At 54.7% G+C, this 20,178-nt stretch overlaps 1 protein-coding gene across 3 annotated transcripts in view; it reads left to right on the forward strand.

The window, feature by feature from the left end:
- The window catches only part of CORO2B (coronin 2B), a 43,144-nt gene that overhangs the window by 9,586 nt on the left and 13,380 nt on the right, over positions 1–20,178 (forward strand). The window contains exons 3-4 of one of the 3 annotated variants that reach the window (XM_027669933.1): positions 2,024–2,091; positions 10,358–10,558. In XM_027669933.1, coding sequence (XP_027525734.1) covers positions 2,041–2,091; positions 10,358–10,558 — 252 coding nt within the window. In that variant the 5' untranslated portion in view covers positions 2,024–2,040. Of the gene's footprint in view, positions 1–2,023; positions 2,092–5,913; positions 5,936–10,357; positions 10,559–20,178 lie in introns of those variants that run through there. The other 2 variants (XM_027669931.1, XM_027669934.1) reach the window with 2 other exon arrangements.

Here is a 20,178-nt window from a genome sequence, read left to right on the forward strand (position 1 = left end):
GTTTTGCTGCTTCCCGTGGGATTTGGGTCTCCAGAGTGGCCCTTCCCTGCTCTGAGGGCTGTGGGGACATGTGGGGATGGTGGGGATGGGGTCTGTGGTGTGACATCAGCGGTGGGAACACACACGAGCCCCGGGACAGGCGCTCCAGCACCACGTCCGTGGGAAAAGGGAGCTGGAGTGGGGTGAGATGGGAGCAGGAAAACCCTCTCCCTGCATGGCTGAGCCACCTCTCCCCTCCCCAAGGGAACAGGGGGCTGCTGGCACCTCATCCTGCCAGAGGATCATCCAGCAGGGACAGTCAAGGGCACGGTGCCCCAGGGCCAGTAAAGCCAAAATGATGCAATTGCTCGGCAACTCTGAGGGTTTGGAGGTCAAACCTGGGCCAGGGCCAGGAAAAGAACCTTCTTCCCAAGGAGGACACTCTGCGTTCTGGGGGGAAGCAGAGCTGGCTCCATCCCCATCCTCGGAGCCTCTGTGCTCTGGTGGTGGTGGGAGCTGGAGGAACTCTGGGAGCTGGAGGAGGTCTGGGAACTGGAGGAGGTCTGGGAAATGGAAGAGGTCTGGGAGCTGGAGGAACTCTGGGAAATGGAGGGGGTCTGGAAGCTGGAGGAGCTCTGGGAACTGGAGGAGTCTGGGAACTGGAGGAGCTCTGGGAAATGGATGAGGTCTGGGAGCTGGATGAGGTCTGGGAGCTGGAGCAGCTCTGGGAGATGGATGAGGTCTGAAAAATGGATGAGGTCTGGGAACTGGAGGAGCTTTGGGAGCTGGAGGAGTTCTGGGAAATGGGTGAAGTCTGAGAGCTGGAGGAGGTCTGGGAGCTGGAGGAGGTCTGGGAGCTGGAGGAGCTCTGGGAGCTGGAGGAGGTCCCAACACCACTGATGTTATCTCAGAGCCATCACTCGGAGCCATCCAAACCACAATGGCTGCAGGGAGCCCTGATGGGGAGCTTTATCCCTCATTATCGAGGTCCTTATCTGCAGTGGGATGGGCGAGTTTTGGCTCATAAATAATCATATTTTTAGTGGGCAGTGTCTAACTCTGAACTGACCTTGTGCAACTACGAAAATCCTTGTTCCCCCAGTCCCTGTGACCTTCTCGGGCCACCAGGACACGGTTTTGGGGCTCTGATCCCCATCCCCGGGGTTGCAGCAGCACGTTGCCAGCCCGGTGTGGGGGTGTGGGCTCTGCCTGCCATCCCTGCCTGCTCCCGGGAACACCTGAACACTCCCTGTCCATCAGCCCGGGCCGGATTTCACACAAACCACCGTTCCTCAAAGGTCGAGCCGAGGCTTCTTGCGGAGAAGCACAAATTCCAGAATAGAAACCTCTGCAAACGCTCCAGCCGAGGAGTTTTCTCCATGGCAGCGCCCAGAGGAGCTGACTCACGGCGAACCTGAGAGAGGGAGGGAGGTTGTTTTACACCCCGGGCTGCTCCCAGAGGGAGAGAGGTTGTTTTGCACCCCGGGCTGCTCCCGGGGGTGCCGGGCAGGTTAACGAGCAGTTAATTTTGTGTGAGTCAGGTAATGGGCCTTGGAGGTAAATATTTCCATCACCGATGCTCTCGGGAGCAGGAACGACCTCCTGGAATTCCAGAGTGGTTCGGGTGGAAGGGACCTTAAATATTACCCAGTTCCAACCCCCTGCCACGGGCAGGAACACCTTCCACTATCCCACTTGGCTCCAAGTTCATCCAGCCTGGCCTTGGACACTTCCAGGGATGCAGGAGCAGCCACATCTTCTTTGGTGGACAACCTGTGCCAGGCCCTCCCAGCCCAAAATTCCTTCCCAATATCCTACCCTGGTAGTTTAAAGGCGTTATTTGTGTGGATTTTTTTGTTCTCGGGGTGGGGACTCAGCCTCCTGCTCAGCTCCCGCAGGATGAATTCCCCCGGGAAAATCCCGGGGGGATTCGACTCCTTCCTATTCCCCCACCTCAAGAGGGTGTTTGTGTGTTTTCTCTCGGCCTGCCGGGGGGAGGGGGCCGGTGAATTGAATGTTTTTGCTTTCCCCCCTCTCTGCACAGAGCTCTTGTCGAGTCAAATGAGGGACCTGCACAAGTCTAACGTGCTGGGGAGCAAACACGGCAGCCTGGTGAGTGTCTTAATAAGGCCGGGACAGACAGCAGGGCGAGCCAGAGTGGTTTCTCTCGGTGCCAAGGGACTCTGAGAGCAGGGGCCAGCCCTGCTCTCAGAGTCCCTTGGCACCGAGAGAAACCACTTTTAATTCCCACCGCTCAGGCTCGGTCTGTAGGATGAAGCCCCGGCCCCGCGGCAAAGGCTGGGTCGGGCTTTAAACCCGGTTTAGGGGAGCCCCGCGTGTGCCGCTCTCTTGGCATGGGAATGAAGGACCCCATGGGCCCAAAGGTTCGATCTTCGGGAGCGCCTCGTTAGCGTGAAAGCCATTAATGGGAACAAAAGGCGTTTTCAAGGTTGAATTGAGAAGCATCAGAGCATTAGAGGGGCCGGGGAGATTAAAATCGGCATTTGTTTGGCTCTAATCTGACGTGCATGGAACAATAAGCATTTGATGACTAATTTTTGGCAGCGCTGGCTCTCTCTTATCAAAATATAGCTGGTTCGTTCCGAGCTTGGCTTTAGGGGCTGGATTCCAGCGGCAGGAATCCCACATCCCTGCTTTGCTACCCGGGCATCTCCTAGCACAGCCCGTGTGTCCTGGGCAGCCTGGACAGGACGTGTCTGGGCTGAGGCTGTTTTGGGGTGATGCAGGTTTGGGGTGATGCTGCTTTGGGTGGCGCTGTTTAGAGGTGATGCCGGTTTTGGGTGATGCTGTTTTGGGGTGATGCCGTTTGGAGGTGATGCCGCTCTGTCCTGCCTCAGGCTCTGCCAGCTCCAGCTCCTGCTTTTCCCCCCTCGGAGGGGAAAAAAAAAAAAAAATCTCGGCTTTGTGGCTGGGATGTGGCTTTGCAGGGGCTCCCTGATTGCGGGGACAGCGTTTTGCTCTTTGCCAGCGCGGGTTTAGGCTGCGGGCACAGCCCTGCTCATCCCAGCCCAGGCTCAGCCTCTGGCTCTTGTGGGACCCGGGCTCGCCCAAAAAAATCCATGGCCAATACTTACCACGTCCTTTGGGAAGGGGTTTAATCCGTGAGGCTCCTAAAGCCCCCAGAGCTGATGCCCCCCGGGAGCAGGGGATGGGGGCAGGGCTGTGCCCACCTCGCAGGGACCTTGGCATGGTGGCCCTGCCCTGGAATGTGGAGCGTGTTCAGGGTTGGGGCACAGCAGCGAGTCTGGGGCTGAGTTTTTCCTCTAAAATAAGCCCTGATGAGCTATTTTAACGTTTTCTCCCCTGCTCTCTGCATGAGGGAGCTGAGGGTGTCCCCGGGCAAGGGCACAGGGCTCGGGCAGCCCCTGCTCCCTCCCAGCGAATCCATCTCCGGAAAAACAGCGCTTGTTTTCGCCCCGTTGTTAAACACTTCGTTGCCTTTAATGACCAATTGATACTTGAAATGTCAAACTGGAGCACTCCTGACCTTTCTGATGGAAAATAACTTCTGCCCAGCGGCTGCCAGGGATGCGCAGGGGCTCCGGAGAGAGGGAAAACAGCCCCGTGCGCGGGGGGGGGGCACAGGGGCAGGAAGGGGGTGGCTTTCGGTCCTTTTTGGTTTTCTTCGTACAAAACCGTGCCTTGAGTTTCTCTGCAAAGCCCCAGATGGGGAATGTTTGTCAGAACCTCGGTCCGTGCCAGGAGGGAGGCAAGAAAAAAAAAAGGGAATAATGTGATTTTGGAAAGGCTCTGTCTCCTGGAGCGCCTCCTGAAAGGCCCAGATTTTCGAGGCAAAATAATGAGTGTTGGATTTCCTTTTCCCAACGCATTTTTTTCATGCAAATACCTTTTCTTTTTTTTTTTCTTTTTTTTTTTTTCTTTTTTTTTCTTTTTTTTTTTTTTTGCTAGTCGACCGTACCCACGGGCAGAGCAGGGAGTCAGACAGTCACGGTGCAGGAGCTCCGGATTCCCATTAAAAACCTCTCCCGGGCCACGGGATGTTGGGATGTGCCATCGTGGCGACCCCTAAAGAGCTGCTGGAGGTGCCACCCCCCTGCCACGCTGCCGGGGGGGGGGGGACACACAGTGCCGAGGAGAAAGGGCTGGGGAGGGGGGGGATTTTCACCCCTCAAAATACAGGTGAAAGCAGAAATTAATTTCTCTGAAAGCTCTGGCGATCGAGGCAGATTAATCGGGGCTATATATAGAGGCTGTCCAGATTTTGGGGGGATTACAGCCTGCTGGGCTGGGGCACTGCCCATTCCTCTGTGCCCAGAGCTCCCTGCAAGGGCTCTCCCCCTCCCTCCTGCTGTTGCCAAGGCTCCCGAGGCTTGAAAAGATGCTTTTAAAAACGGAACACATTGAGACAAGAGCCGAGCACTGCTGCTGCTGGTCAGCAAAGCTGGAGCTGCCAACGGCTCCAAAAGCCTCCAAAGAGGGGCTGAGTGTTTGTTGCCGGGCTCCTTTTCTGTTTTTTTCCAGGCAAATGGAAGTGCTGTTCCCAAGGGATGAGGGCAGAGCTCTCCCTGGGGGATCTGTGTGTGTGCTGGGCTCAGATCCCTGTGGCCCCTGTGGGGCTGGGGTTGGGTTCCAGTCCCTCATCCTGGAGAAAAACCTGCAGGATCAGAAGGGTTTTGATTGTATTTCTAATGAAATTTCTCCTCCAGCTGTAAAACCAGGCCTGACCCCCCCCTCTTGAAGGCTTTATTCCCCCCCTGCCAGAGGCAGGAGCAGCTCTGCCCTCCCTGCAGCCTCAGGGATGTTCTGCTCCTCATCCTCCCCTGCTGACACCTCCACTTCTTGCTCCTGTGGGGTGTGATGGAATCTTGCAGCTCCTGGGATAGATGGGGAAAAGAGAGAAGTCAGCTCTTCCCAACCTCCACACTCAGGAGTTTCCCCTGGGGGAGGAAAATCCTTTCCCTGGTCCGAGCTGCTCCTCGGTGTCACCGCCTTCATCCAGCCCTTTTCCTTATGGGAAATCTCTGGATAACCACCCTCCCTCACTGCTGGCCATCCTCTCCCACCTCTGCTTTCCCAGTGGAGCAGGGACAGAGTCAGATAGGGAAGGAATTCTGCAGGAATTCTGCAGAGGGGCTGGGGGTGCTCCTTGCCTGGCACACGGGAGCTTTTCCCTCCTCCAGGGCCATAAGGAACAGCCCAGGAATGATCCCTGGCACTCCACCTTTCTCCTTCCATGCCGGATTTTCGCTCCAGGAAGGATGGATGTGCCCTGGCCCGGGCACAGATCTCCTCTCCCCGATTATGAAACCTCAAAGAGCTGCTTTGTTCCTTTGTTTGCAGAGGGATGGCAGCACTGCCTGGCCCTGCCCTCCCCTCCCCGGGCTCCCTCTGCCCCTCCCCAGGGATGCTGGAGCAGCAGGGAAAGGAGGGAATGGGGAAGGGATGCTCTGCTCTGCCCTATATTCCTGCTCAGGGCTTCCCAGCCTGTCTGTTTGCTGCTCAAACTCCTGTTCCCAAAGAGTTTTCCGCCTTCCAACCCGGGATTTTGGGGCACATTCTCCCCCTCAAGCACTTAGACAAGTCAAACATTGCAATGAGCCTTAAAACCCCAGAAAATTCCTCAGTTGCTCCTCATTCCATGAGGGTGCTGATGGGGAAGGTCCTGGCTGGGGATGTGATTGATTTTCCTGCCTCCCTTCAAGGCCTTTGTAATATTCTCATTTTTCCTGCGAGTTCTGCTCGGCCCAGAACGAGGGAGGAGTTTTGTAACGAGAGGAAAAAGCCGAGTCCAAGAATAATGCAGAGCTTGAAGGAACCTTGGAAACGGTGGCTGATCCTGGAGATGGATGAAAATGACTCCGAGAAATCAATAATCCTTTTTTTTTTTTAATGCCTCTGAGTCACTGGGAGCGAGGGGATGGAGGAACAAAAACGCCCCATTAACGTCAGCAGAACGCAGGGAATGACTCAAAAAGTGAGATTCATAAAAATTGGATGTTGTGGGAGTGCAAATGCTCGGGATGTGCTTCCAGAAGTGCTGGATGGGGCAGGCAGAACAGGGATGGGAGCTGGGATTTGCTTCCAAGCCTGGACTCCAGGGGTGTCTGTGGCTCCGTGGAAGTGCAGCACCCAGGATTGAATTTAGCAGGACTTTTTTGTCTTCCAGAATCTTCCATCTTCCCAAATTTCCTCCTGGTGGTGGGTGGGGGCTCAAAGAACCCCTGAATTCCTCCCACAGGTTTCTTTTATCCATTTCTCTCTTCCAGAACAGTATAAAGGATGTTCAGGGAGGGGAAATAACTTGCAATGAAAACAAGAGGTTCTGACCCAACAAAATTCAGGTCACACAATTCGTAAGTGAGGAGAAAAAGGCGAAGAAATCTGGGAAAAACATCCCAGGAGCTGGAAGTGCTGCTCAGCTGCTGCTCAGGGTTTAAATCCCAGGGGAAGGCAGGAAATGCAACGTTTCTCTTGAGGTTTTGGGGGTGTTCAAGGTTTTTATGTGCCCTTGGCTGTGTCACTGTCACCACAGTGGGTCAGGGTCACCTCTCCCAGCAGGAGGAGGTTTGGGCTCCACAACCAGAGATCCCCTTGGAGGAAGCACCAGGCAGTGGGGCCAGTGTGGGATCGCTGTTTCCAGCCTTTCCTCTCCCTCTTTGTCTCATTCCTTTGGGGAAGGGGCTCTTTTCCTTCCTGGCTGGGAAATGTCGGCACCACCTGCGCCGTGCTCGGATCCGGGCGGGAATGTGGAGCTGTGTCCTGACAATGCCCAAAGATCCCAGAGCCCCCCTCCTCTCCAGCCCCTCCTTGCCTTCAAAAGCCTTCCCTGGCTGGGCCAGGAAATAGGATGTTTGTCCAGCCTGGAATTCCAGCGCACCCACTCCGAGCCAGGAAACCCCAGGGAGCGAGGGATGCGGAGGAGCAGCACATGGAGGGAAAATAAATGAGGGAATAACAAACCATGTCCCGTTTGGAACTATCCCCTGGATGGCAGAGGATTCAGGATGAGGGATTTCCTCCTCCTGGATAGAAAATTGGGCTGATTTTCAACGATTTTCCATCATAAATCATGGAATCCTGGAATGGTTTGGGTTGGGAAGGACCTTAAAGCTCTTCTTGTTCAACTTCCTGCCACAGGCAGGGACACCTTCCAGTCTCCCAGCTTTCTCCAAGCCCTCTCCAACCTGGTCTTGAACATTCCAGGGATGGAGCAGCTTTTCTGGGCAACCTGCACCAGTGCAAGGTGGTGATGCCTGTGAATCCATGGATTTTACTGGGAAGAATTCCCACGTGCAGCCCGTGAACAGCCAAGTTTGCAGCACAAGGTTGGAGCGTCACCCTTGGCACGTTGGATTTTTGTTGGCTTTCTTCTTCCTGGCAGCCCTGAGGTCACCTGGTGGCCTTTCCACATCCTTTGGGAGCAGCTGGATGACGGGAAAATCTTTCCATGTCAGAGCCATGGGCTGCCAGCAGAAACCAAAGGGATCCTGCTGCTTCCCCCATCCCCTGGATCCTTGGAAGCACCATGAGATGTGTCTGTCTGCTCTCTTTGGAGGGAAGGTTTTGGGGGATACAGAGGGGGAAAATAAGTGGAATAGAGAGTAAAATGAAAGGAAAAATAAAGCTGGAATCTGCTTGGGGACTCGAAGTTTTCATCCATCCAGAATGGAAGCGTCACCCATGGAAACACCCAAATGGGATATTGCAGTGGGAAAACAGGCATTTGCTTGCCAGCCAGAATATCCTTCAAGGTGTTTATTTGTAGGAAATGCCTCCAGCAGCCCAGGGGGCTCCAGAGGGAGAGGGGTTTGGGCAGCCCGGGGTGGACAGATCCCGGCAGCACCTGGAGGTGTGAACAGGAGGGATGGTTCCCAAAAACCTCTGCCAGGGCCCTCTGCCGAAGGAGCAGCCACTGGGATGAAGTTTGGGAAGTGGATTTTCCTGCCTGCTCCCACGCCAAGGACTTTGTTTCAGCCATGGGGCAAAACCCCAGCAGGAGCAGAACCAGGAGAAGGGGAAAAGGACTCTGGGATTTTTGGTGTTCAACCCCAAATCCCTCTCAGCCAAAACTGTGCCATGGACTCCAAACTGTGCCATGGACACCAAACTGTACCATGGACACCAAACTGTCCCATGGACATCAAATTGTGCCAGGGACAACAAACTGTGCCATGGACACAAAACTGCCCCCTCAGCACCAAACTGTGCCATGGACACAAAACTGTCCCCTCAGCACCAAACTCCCCCTCAGCTCCTTTTCCCTCCCTCCCAAGGCTCCCACTGCTGCTGGGACCCCGCGCTCCTCCCACTCTCCGGCTTCTCCCACCCGGAGCAGGAGCTATTTCTGGCACAGAAAAGCCTCTGTTGGCTCCAAACCCTTGGAATGTGCCGGAAAAGCCCGTCCGGGAGCCACCCACGGCACAACCCTGGGCAGCTGGAGCCCCTCGCCAGGGATTTTGCCAGAGATTTTGCCAGCGCTTCCAGGCTCGCTCCGTGATGGGATGGTGTTCACAGGAAATCCTGGCTGGGGTTACAGGGAAGAAACTCTGGGTTTCTCCAGCAAAACAGGCACTTGAGCTCAGTGTTTCCTCCTGCCATGGAGACTTTCCCAGTTTTTGGGAGAGCTGGAAAAAAAGAGGGATGTGAAAGCGCCGAAATCCTGGAGCTGCATCACCTTAGTGTTTGGGAGTCATGGAAAGCAGGGAGTATCCATGGCTCACACACAAGGATCCGTGTGAAGGACAAAAACACATCCTGGGGCTGGTTTGTGCTGGTGCTTTGTTTGGCAGCATCTTGGAAGCTGAATTTTGTGGATGCACAAAATATCGGGAGTCCCTTTTTTGGCCACCCCCTCATGGCAGGGGGGGTTTCCATGGAGGTGTCTGGGGGATGTTCTGTGAGGCACCTGGAAAGTTTGGGGGAGGAAGGATTGAGCAAATGGGCCTTTTGGTGGAATTTGAGGCTGGTTTTGCCAAAGGTTGGAAGCAGAGGTGGGAGAAATAAGAGTAAAGTTAAAATCCTGGGACAGTGGAGAAAATCAAGAACTTAAAACATACAAAACCACGTTTTTGTGCTTTTTGAATGTTATAAAAAAGCTCAATTTCAATTTGAAAACTCATCAGTCAGAGGAAAGTGCCAGGTTTAGTGAAGCTCTTGCCTGTCCCCAGGCCATGGTCGGGGGGTTTTCCTGACCCTGCCTGGCTCCGACTGCTCGGATCAGTTTGGAAAAGATTCCCAGCACTTGCTTGGACCTCAGGCTGCATTTTTTCAGAGCAGAAAGTTCTCCAGCCCAAACCAGTCTCTGTGCTCTCATTTTGGGTTAAATCCTCAAGGATTTCAAGGCTGGGTTGGACAGGGCTCGGAGCAGCCTGGGCTGGTGGAAGGTGTTGGAATGGGATGAGTTTTGAGGTCCCTCCCAACCCAGACCCCTCTGCTGCTCCTCACTGTCCCTTTTGCCCCACAGCCAGGAGGTCCCTGCTCCACCAGGGTCAGCTGCTGTGTCCTTGGGATCCCTGTTTTGACAGGATCAGCTCATGGTTTCTTGGGATTCTTGGTCCATCAGGATCATCTGGTAGATCCTTGGGATCCCTCATCTACCAGGATTAGCTGGTGTGTCCTTAGGATCCCTGGTCTGACAGGATGATCTGGTGGATTCTTGGGATCTCTGATCCATCCGAATCAGCTGGTTGGTCCTTGGGATCCCTGATCCATCCAGATCAGCTGGGTGGTCCTTGGGATCCCTGATCCACCTGGATCAGCTGGTGGCTTCTTGGGATTCTTGGTCCATCAGGATCAGCTGGTTGGTCCTTGGAATCCGTGATCCACTGGGATCAGCTGGTAGATCTTTGGTATTCCTGGTCCACCAGGATCAGCTGGTGTGTCCTTAGGATCCCTGCTCTGCCAGGATCAGCTGATGGGCTCTTGGGATCCCTGGTGGATGCTGTGGTTTTCCAGGTCAGCCCTCCTGTTCCAAACAAGCTGAGGCAGCTGAATGTGGCACATCCCGGCTCCCCGACGCTCCCTCCTGCCTGAGTGCTCCCATCCTGCCCCCATTCCCACTCCCACGTGGTCCAGGCCAATCCATTTCCGAGCCATCGCCTTAGGAGCCGTAATTCCTTTGTCGTGTGCACACGGAGTGGCAGCGCCACGTCCCAGCCGGGCAGAGCCCGCTCCGGAGGAGAGCAGCTGGAATTCTGCAGCAGCACAGAGGCTTTCCATGCCTTTTGTGAGCCCTCCCTGGCACCAGGGGGGACATTTGAGATTTTCCGGGGGTGCCACATCGGCCAAACCTCGCGAGGTAACCCCCTACGGCGGCACGGCTCGGGAGCGGGAAAACGAGCGGGATCGGAGCCGGGGGAGGGATTTTGGGGATGCTGATCCTGCCGTGTCCCCCCAGATGTCATGGCGCCCGCAGTACCGCAGCTCCAAGTTCCGGAACGTGTACGGGAAGGTGGCGAGCCGGGAGCACTGCTTCGACGGCGTGCCCATCACCAAGAACGTGCACGACAACCACTTCTGCGCCGTCAACGCCCGGTTCCTCGCCATCGTCACCGAGAGCGCCGGCGGCGGCTCCTTCCTCGTCATCCCCCTCGAGCAGGTCAGCACGGGCCCTGCAGGGCACTCCCACCCGCAGCTGCTCCATCCCTATCCCTATCCCCATCTCCATCCCCATCCCCATTTTCATCCCCATCTCCATCTCCATCCCCATCTCCATCTCTGTCTCCATCCCCGTTCCCATTTCCCTCTCCGTCTCCATGTCCATCCCTATCCTGATCCCCATCTCCATCCCTATCTCCATCTCTGTCCCCATCTCCATCTCCATCCCTATCCCCATCTCCTTCCCCATGTCCATCCCAATCTCCATCTCCATTCCTATCCCCATCCCTATGACCATGTCCATGTCCATCCCCATTCCCACATCCCCATCTCCATGTCCATCCCCATGTCCATCCCTATCCATCCCCAACATCTCCATCCCCTTCTCCATCTCCATCTCTATCTCCATCTCCATCTCCATTTCCATCTCCATCCCCATCCTCATCCCCATCTCCATCGCCTTCTCCATCCCCATACATCTCCATCTCCATCTCCATCTCCATCTCCATCCCTCCTCAAAGTCTCTGCTGGTCTCTCCTGGGGTTTTCCTGGGTGGGATGGGAGGATTTCCAGCTGCCTCAGTGAATTGGGGGTTTTCTTTAGGAAGAGATGAGACACCTGTTCAAGTGCTTTTGGCATCTCTCGGGGAGTTTGGCCCTGGCAACGTCTCCGCCCTGTCCCGTGGCAATGCCAGGTGCCAGCTGGGTTTGTGATCCTGGAGTTTCACCCACACAGCTCCCAGAAAGTCCCCGTGGAGCCCCTCACCCCACAGAGCAGGCGATGGGTCCTTGTCCTTTGTTGGAGCTTTTCCATCCCAGAATCCCAGAATCTGCCGAGCTGGGAGGGACCCACAGGGATCACTGAGTCCAAATTACCCGAGGGAACGGCTGGAGCTGTGCCAGGACAAGCTTAGGTTGGATATTAGGAAAAGTTTCTTCATCCAGAGGGTGGTCAGACACTGGAATGGGCTCCTTAAAGCAGCACTTCCCCCTCTCCCCCTAATCCTACCTCCAGCAGATCCTTCTCCTCCTTGTGTTGTGCTTTTCCTTCTCCAGCCAAGACTCCCCCCAGCCCTTCCCGTGATCCCACGGGATCCACACTTCTCTTCCTCATGCAATTTTCCACTCCCATAAATCCAGCTGATGCTCCAGCAGGACGCACTCGGTGTTCCTGCCCCAGAGCTCATCCCTGAAGCTCCAGGAGGGAGAGGGACCTTGAACATGGAATTAGTGTTACCTTGGATAGAAGGGATGGCTTTGAACTGAGAGAGAGTTTATTAAATTAGATAAAAGGGAGATTTTTCCCTGGAAGGGTGGGGAGGCCCTGGAAAGGATTTCCCAGAGAAACCGTGGCTGCCCCATCCCTGGAAGTGTCCAAGGCCAGGCTGGAGCAAACTAGGATAATGGGAAGGTGCCCATGATAGGGGATTGGAACTGAACAATCTTTAAGGTCATTCCAACCCAAACCATTCCAAGATTCCAGGATTCTTTGACCCTTGGCACTGCCCTGGGGGTACCAAGGTGGCTCTGACGCTGCTGCTTCCTGATGCTGTTCCGGCCTGTGGAGCTGCAGCTCCAAGCTGGACCCCACATCCCATCCCTGGGCTCCTGGGCTGCAGGAGGGGCTGTGGGTGCTCCCAGACATTCCTCCTCAGGAGTATTTTTGGCACAGATGAGCTGCACTCCCTCCCCTTAGAGATGCACTTTCCCCACATCCCTTGGCCACAGCACACGTGGGAGCAGCTGGGTGTCCCTCAGGCTCCTGGACAGCACAACCCAGTGCCAAATCCACAGGAATGCCAGCTGGGAGGGGAAGCTGGCAGAGCCAGAGGGGTGGAGGAGCAGATCCACCACATCCACACCCCGTCATTCCTCTCAGACACTTTCCTCGCACAACATTCCCACCTCTCCTGAATTCCTCTTTAATTTCTGGAGTCGACTCAGCTACAGATGGAAGAAATTATAATCAGGGCTTTAATTGCTCAGCACAGCTTGAGGCTCATTAATATTCGGGGAAGCAGGAGCTTTGTGTGAGCCCCCGGAGCGCTCCTGCCCCATCCCTGCTCCCCCAGCCCCAGCTGGGGGGATGCCCATCCTCACTCCACTTGCTCCTGATCCTAAGTCCTCAGGAACAACTCAGTATTGCCAGCAAATTACCCCTTTTTCCCTGGCAAATGTGGCATAAAAGCAGGGGTGCCGTTTGCAACCTGTTCCGAAGGGAAATCCTGGCAAAATCCACCCTCTGGAGCAGACCTGGGCTCTCCGTGTCGAGTGGCAGCACGAGCCTTTGTAGCAGCTAATAATTTCATTATTTTTTTTTTTAAATAGGAGCTGATTAGCTCATTAAGAATAAACTAATTTTCCTTGGAAATCAGCAGCCCTCTAATTAATTGGCAGCCGGATTTAGCTGAGCATAATGAAGGTAACCCAGATACCGCGGAGCCGCTCGGGCTCGGGTTTGCTGCCACACTTTTGGAGTCTTTTCCTGCTTTTTACCCTCTGTTGTGCTCAGCAGAGCTCCCCAGAATCTGTGACACTGCATCCCATATGTCCCTCCCTGTGCAGCAGAAATCCCGGTTCCTCATGGATCCGTGGAGCCAAGAAGGGGATGTGTGGGTTGGGAAGACGGAGCTTGGCTGTGTTTTGTTCCTCCGTCCTCTCCAAGCCTGTCCTCCCACCTCGTGCTGCCTGGATCCCAAATTCTGGCTCCTCAGCCCCTGGGAAGCGGCGTCTCCCCAGCACCACGAGGGGTTGGTGCCAGAAATATCCCCGGGGAGTGGGCGAAGGAGAGCGCGGAGGCTCCGGCTGAGCCTCGGGAAGGGGAGGATTTGCTCCCCAAACCATGGCAACGGGAGAATCATGGAGTCCTGGAATGGTTTGGGTTGGAAGGGACCTTAAAGCTCATCTCATTCCACCCCCTGCCATGGGCAGGGACACCTTCAACTCTCCCAGGTTGCTCCAAGCCAGCCTTGAGGATTCAGTTCAAGGAGAGGAGAGGAGACCACGTGGAAAATGTCCATTTATTCTGCTCGGCAGGAATGGCTCGAGCCCCATCACCATGAACAAAATGCAGCCTTGCTTGGATGGTGCTGTTCCACAGGAAAGGAACTCGGGAACATCAATCCCTGCTTGTGTCCTTACAGAGCATCCTTCTGGAGCTGGAGCCCCTCTGCTCTGGAGCCAGGCTGGGAGAGCTGGGGGGGTTCCCCTGGAGAAGAAAAGGATCCAGGGAGAGCTGAGAGCCCCTTCCAGGGCCTAAAGGGGCTCCAGGAGAGCTGGAGAGGGACTGGGGACAAGGGGGTTGTGACACACCTTGCTGGGGTGGCCATGGGGTCCCTCAGGTCCCCTTTGCAAGGGAGGGTGGTGGCATCACTTCCACCATGCCAGAGGGATCCCTGTTCCCACAGGGGATAAGGATGACTTGTTTTCCAGAGGCAGACAATGTTATCTGCCTGGAGGAAGCAGGAGCAGGAAGGGGGGAGTCTCTGTTTACACAGAGGAAGCTGAAATCCAAACCTGTTGTGGCCAGGGCTGCTCCAGGGGTGGAGCAGGAGAGGGGCTGGATGGGGCACAGATCCCTCATCCCACTGTGTCCAGGGCTGCTTTGCTCCTGCTGATGGATGGATGTGCCCATGGAGTGCAAGCAGGGGCGTCCTGGGGGCTCAGATATCCCTCTACCTGCGTAAGTTTAGGTTGTTCCTTCCCCAGAAGGGTTGTCCAGCACTGGAACAGGCTGTGGTGGAGTCCCCATCCCTGAGGGATTTAAAATCCATATGGATGTGGCACCTGGGGACATGGGTGGCCTTGGCCATCGTTTGGTCTGGAACACTCATGGGTCTTACCCATCCCCTCACCCCCCAGCACAGGGAGGGGACATTCCCAGTGTCCCAGGGAGCAGTTCCAGCATCCCTGGCATCAGGGACACCCTCTGGGTGCCCTGGGATGGGACATTCCCTGTGTCCCAGGGAGCAGTGCCAGCATCCCTGGCATCAGGGACACCCCCTGGGTGCCCTGGGATGGGACATTCCCAGTGTCCCAGAGAGCAGTGCCAGCATCTCTGGGATCAGGGACACCTCCTGGATGCCCTGGGATGGGACATTCCCAGTGTCCCAGGGAGCAGTTCCAACATCCCTGGCATCAGGGACACCCCCTGGGTGCCCTGGGATGGAACATTCCCTGTGTCCCAGGAAGCAGTGCCAGCATCTCTGGGATCAGGGACACCTCCTGGGTGCCCTGGGATGGGACATTCCCAGTGTCCCAGGGAGCAGTGCCAGCATCCCTGGGATCAGGGACACCCTCTGGGTGCCCTGGGATGGCAGCTGGTGAGCGGGAACACCGGGATTGCTGCCCTGGCTCCTTGTCCCGGCTCCAGCTCCTGGTGGCATCTGCTCCATTTCTGATCCCAAGGGACCCCCCTGTCACCAGCCCCCTTGCCAGGGCTGGGCAGAGAACGGGCAAACTCATCACACCCCCGCCCCCCTCCCTTCCCAGAGCTGCTGCTCCAGAGCACCAGGAGTTTTCTGCAGGAAAAAAAATCCAGAATCCTCCTGGTTCCTCTGTCCCCTGAACCAGTTCTCACGTCCTTGGAGCTTTCCCTCCTTTAAAAACTCGGGACACAGGAGACTCCCTTGATCTGAACTCATCTGCTCTGATTTTTTCTCTGCCTGATTTGAGGCTGCAGGAGACTTTTTTTTAACCTAGAGCTGGTCAGGGGAAAAAAAAGAATAAACCTGAAGCTTAAAAAATAAAAAAAGCTGATCCTTCAGCATTGCTGTTCCCACCTGGTGTCCCTGAATTTACCAAGGAGAGCAACTCCTTGTGGGAAGCCCAGCCCTGGGGTCTGGATGGTTTTAACACTTGGATTAGTTTAAAAAAAAAAAAAAAATCAGGGTGAAATTTTAGTGCTGGTTTGGAACAGAGGAGGAAACAAGGATAAAATGAGGGTTCTTGGGCCAACAGCAGCGTGGGAGGGGAAATTGGGATTTTATGGTTGGGTTTGCAGCAAAGCCTGAGGTTGAGCCTGGGCTTTGCTGGGCTCTCAGTGCAGCCCTTCCTGCCCCCTCTGCCGGCTAAAAATCCACAGGAACCTCGTCCACACGGGGGAAAAAATGGCTTTTTGTTACCAACAACCACGGATTTATTTTTAATGTCCATAATCCAATTTAACAGGGACATTAGAGGGGCTTTTTGTCTTTTTAATTAACAAGCTCGAGCCTGGCTATTGCTTTTATGGTGCAGAGAAATCCCCCCCAGGCTTTAATCTGTGCAAATTGTTTGTCACAAGCTGCTGTGTGTGTTGTTTTGGGGGTTTTAGGGATGCAGGACCTGTGGGTCCAGTGTGGCTGGAGAAGCTCCTGTGATAGTTATTCCAAGTGCCTGCCTGGGCAGATGATGCTCACAGCCCTTGACAGTATTTATATTTAATTTAAGAGTGTTTATATTTAATTTAAGAGTGTTTCTGTTTAATTTAAGGGCATTTCTGTTTAATTTAAGGGTATTTCTGTTTAATTTAACAGCATTTCTGTCCACACCAGAGGAGTAGCTGGTGTTTAAACCTCCATCCTGGGAAAAATGGTGTTGAGTGACACTGATTTTCTGGCTTGTGGGGTTTGTGTCCTTTAAACGGGCAGTGGGGACACAAACCCTCTTTCAGCAGGTGTGCAGGATTCCCAGGGCACCTTTCCCTCCCTGTTTGCCTTTCCCAGGTGTCTCAGGGATGAGGAGCAGCAGCTGTGGCTCCTGGGGGTGTTTTCCCAGGGATGCAGGTCTGGCTCAGGAGCTGCTGCAGCTGGAGGGGCCAGAGCACAAACTGAGCTTTTGGGGTTTGTTTGCTGGAAAACCGGTTCTTGGCTCGGGGTTTTCCTCGCTGCTCTCATTCCTGGGAGCAGGCTGGAAGCCTGGAATCGTGCTCCTGACAGGACCCAGACATTCCCAGTGCCTGGACTGTGACGTTTCAGTAAAAAACATTGTTTGCTGCGTGGATGGATTTCCTTAGTGTTGGGATTTTCTTTTCCCGCGGATTTATATCACTAAAAATTCTCAGGAGCAGCTTCCAGCCAAGTCAGTGGAAGTCCCATCCCTCCCAGGGGATGATCCTGCTGGGAACACGAGTGGTTGTCCCATCTGAGCTGGCTCTGGCTGAACTGGAGCCATGGAATTGCTTTTGTCTGGTTACTGGAGGCTGGAGGAGTGTCCTGGGGAGGGAAAGGTGGGGAAAGATCTTTGTTGTAATCACAGAATGATTCCTGGGATGGTTTGGGTTGGAAGGGACCTTAAAATCACCCAGTGCCACGTGGCAGGGACACCTTCCACTATCCCAGGTTGTTCCAACCTGGCCTTGAACACTTCTAGGAATCCAGGGGCAGCCACAGCTTCTCTGGGAATTCTATTCCAGCACCTCCGACTCTCACAGGGAGGAATTCCTTCCCAAAATCCTTCCCTCTGGCAGTGGGAAGCCTTTTCCCCTCCCTATACTCCTTTATTCACATTTATTCCGTTGTTGGAGGGGGAGCCATTCCCAGCAGCAGCATCCTGGGAATTTCCTTGGGGAATTATCTGGCTGCTGGTGCAGCAGCTCCACCACCTTGTCCCTTGTCCCCTCTCTTTTCTTCCATATCCCCCCTTGCAGATGTGATTCCCAGCCGTTCCCAGATCCTGCCTCTCACCTCCCCCTTCCCATGGGCACTGGGATTTTGGGGATTTTCGGGGTCCCTGCCAAGGGTTTGCCCAATTTCCCCCTTCCCTGTGCTGGTTCTGTTGGACTTGGCTCCTGCTGAAGCTCCATGAACCTGTGGTGACCTTCCCCTGCCCCCAACCCATCCCGGGATCGGCCCCAGAGCAGGGAAATCCCTGTAATTCCCTCCTTTTGGCTCTCAAGGAGGAGAGCCCTCCTTTAAAAAGCCAACAGTAAATGTATTTACTCTTAATCTCAGCCACTGGAGACTCGTGTGTACTCAAGGATTTCCTGGGAAACCCTGTAAATCCCCTTCGGCTCCGGCAGCGCTTCCCTGATCCCGCTCCAACAGCTAATCAGGGATCAGGGAGCAGCTGGGGGGAGCTGCTGCCTGGGAAGGGTGGCCCTGGGGCTGGAGGTGGGGGCTCCTTCTGTGGAGGGGATGGGATTCTCCCCAGGGATGGCTGTGGAGGTGTTGGCATCCGGATGCTGGGAGGTTTTCCGGGTGGGATGGAAGGGCAGAGCTGAATAAAGGGATTGGGGGTTTTTTTATCCCCCCCCCCCCAAATTTGTAGAGCCTTGTTGGAAATGTGAGGCTTGGGAAGTGCTCTGGGTTTGTATTTCCAGGGAAGCTGGTGAAGGGCAGGTTTTAGGAAATAAATATATGTATTAAAGGGATTTATCTGAGTTTCCTGCTGGTTGGTGGAGAGGGAATGTGGATTCCTGCCGTGGGCAGATCAGGCTGTGCTGGTTCCAGGGGCTGAAGTGGTGACAATTCCCATCCCTGGAGTCTGGAGATGCTCAGGAGGGTCCCAGAGAGGGTCCTTGACAGGGAAATTCCTGTGAGCTGCTGCTCCCTCTGCCCTTGCTGCTGTTCCAGCCATTCCCAGGGAACGTTTCCTTCTCCATCCCCAAGCCCCGAAATCACTGAATTAAACCAAAATCCTTGTCCTTTCTCCTCCAGACAAAACCCAAACCATTCCCCCCTTCCCAAGCTGCTCCAGCACAGGGAGGGGTTGGAGCTGTGGAAGGTTTTGCTCCTTCCAGCCCATTCCGTGGAAAACCTCGGAGCTGCCGGAGCCCGGGGAGCCACTCCTGGTTCATCACCCCGGCCCTGCAGGGACAGATCTGGGTCACTGAGCTCCCCCCAGCCCGGGCTCAGGATCCAGGGATTAGGATTCACCTTGGCTTAAGGCAGGGCTGCTGCCCAGGCCCCTCGGAGAGAGACTGAACAGCAAAATACAGCCCAAATCCCGGCTTTTTTCATTCGTTCCCCCTTTTTCTTGCCTTTATTTGGCTCCTTCTCCTCTCCTGGGTGCCCTGGGCGTGGCACAACCCTCCCCTCAGGCCACTTTTAACCAAAATTTAGGGGGTTTTTGGGCAAATTCTGTCCCTGATAACTCAAAATCTGTCCCTGCTAACCCAAAATCTGTCCCTGATGACCCAGCTCTGTGATGTCTCTTAAAAGCCTGATAAATTTGGGCATTTCCCAGTGACTCCCAGCAGGGTCACTGGGTGGTACTGGGAGGCAGAACTAAGGAAGCACCAACATTCCTGGGTTTCCCTCCTCCTTGGGGTTTTTCCATCCCGAACTCCATCCCTGCACCTCCTGCTTTGCTCCACGTGATTCCCGGGATGAGACCCAAGGCACTCCATCCTCCCTCCAGGTCTGAGCTCTCCCTGCCCATAAATTAAAGGCAGAATTAATTTTTTTTCCAAGGGAAAAACTTCTAGAATGTAAAAAATCCCATTTTCCCATGAAAATGCTGGGTTTAGATATCGAGATATTTTAGTGAAAAGCAGCATTTTCTTAACTCTTGCCCTCCACTCCTTTTGGAAAATTAATTTTGGATCAAATCTGTTTTCTCTGCATCAAAAAGACTTTATTTTTTGTTGAAGTGAAGGGTTTTTTATTGAAGTGAAGGGTTTCTAATGGCTCTTCTGGTGGTTTGGCCCACGAGCTCTCAGTGGTTCCTCCTCAGGTCTTGCTTTTCCTTGGAATGGGGATCCTGGGGGGCAATCCTTGGGATACTGGGGGCTGTTGTCCTCCACTGGGCAGGTTTGGTGGGACAGTGACTTCCCAGAGGTCTGGGCCACTGAGGAAAAGGAATATTTAAAACATATTTAAACATCAACGTGATATTTAAATGTTTCAATAGTGACGTGTTCGAGGCTGGACTTGGTGACCTTGGAGGTCTTTTCCATCTTTAAGGATTCTGAGTTTCTGATGTGTGGCCCTTCCTGTAGGATGCTCCAGGGTTTGGGATTTAGGGAAGGGAGGCAGGAGGAGGGATGAGGAAGGGTTGGGGCTTCAGGGCTGTGGCATCATCCAGAGGTTTGGGTCCCCCTGGGAAAACTGTCAGAAAGTCACTTTGCTTGGGTTTATCCCTAAAAACCTGAACTGGTTTCTAACAGCACTAATCCCCCCCAGTCTGGGGTGTTCCCAGGAAATCTCCCTTTGTGCTGTTTGGGAATGTCAGGGATCTGTGTGTCAGTCGGTTTATCCCGGGGGAAGCTCCAGGGAAATGCAGCAAAAAGCTCCTCATTGGGGGCCAGGAGGCACTTCAGGATCCAGGGGGGATGTGGCAGCTCAGGTCTGATCCGACGGGCAGAATTCCCAAAGTTTGGGCTCCCTGACAGGCCAAAGGGATGCCGTTGGCAGCCCAAGGAGGAGGTGGATTCAGCTGCCCCATCCCGGCTCTTCCTGCCCTTCCACCCCTGGAATTGTCCCCGCTGGAGGTGACATCCCCCAGGCAGGAGCCAGGCCCAGGGAACATGGGGGGGAATTTGCCGGCCGTGCCCTCATTACCAGGGGCTCCTGAGCCGGGATCCAGTCCCGGGAATCCATTGGGAATTAATGAGGGTTTGTCCTGGACTGTGGGAAGGGCAGAGGGAGGACACCAGTGACCCCGACCCAGGGCAGAGGGAGGACACCAGTGACCCTGATCC

This window comes from Corapipo altera, unplaced genomic scaffold, assembly GCF_003945725.1.
Source record: "Corapipo altera isolate COAL_440 unplaced genomic scaffold, ASM394572v1 292, whole genome shotgun sequence".
Classification (NCBI taxonomy): domain Eukaryota; kingdom Metazoa; phylum Chordata; class Aves; order Passeriformes; family Pipridae; genus Corapipo; species Corapipo altera.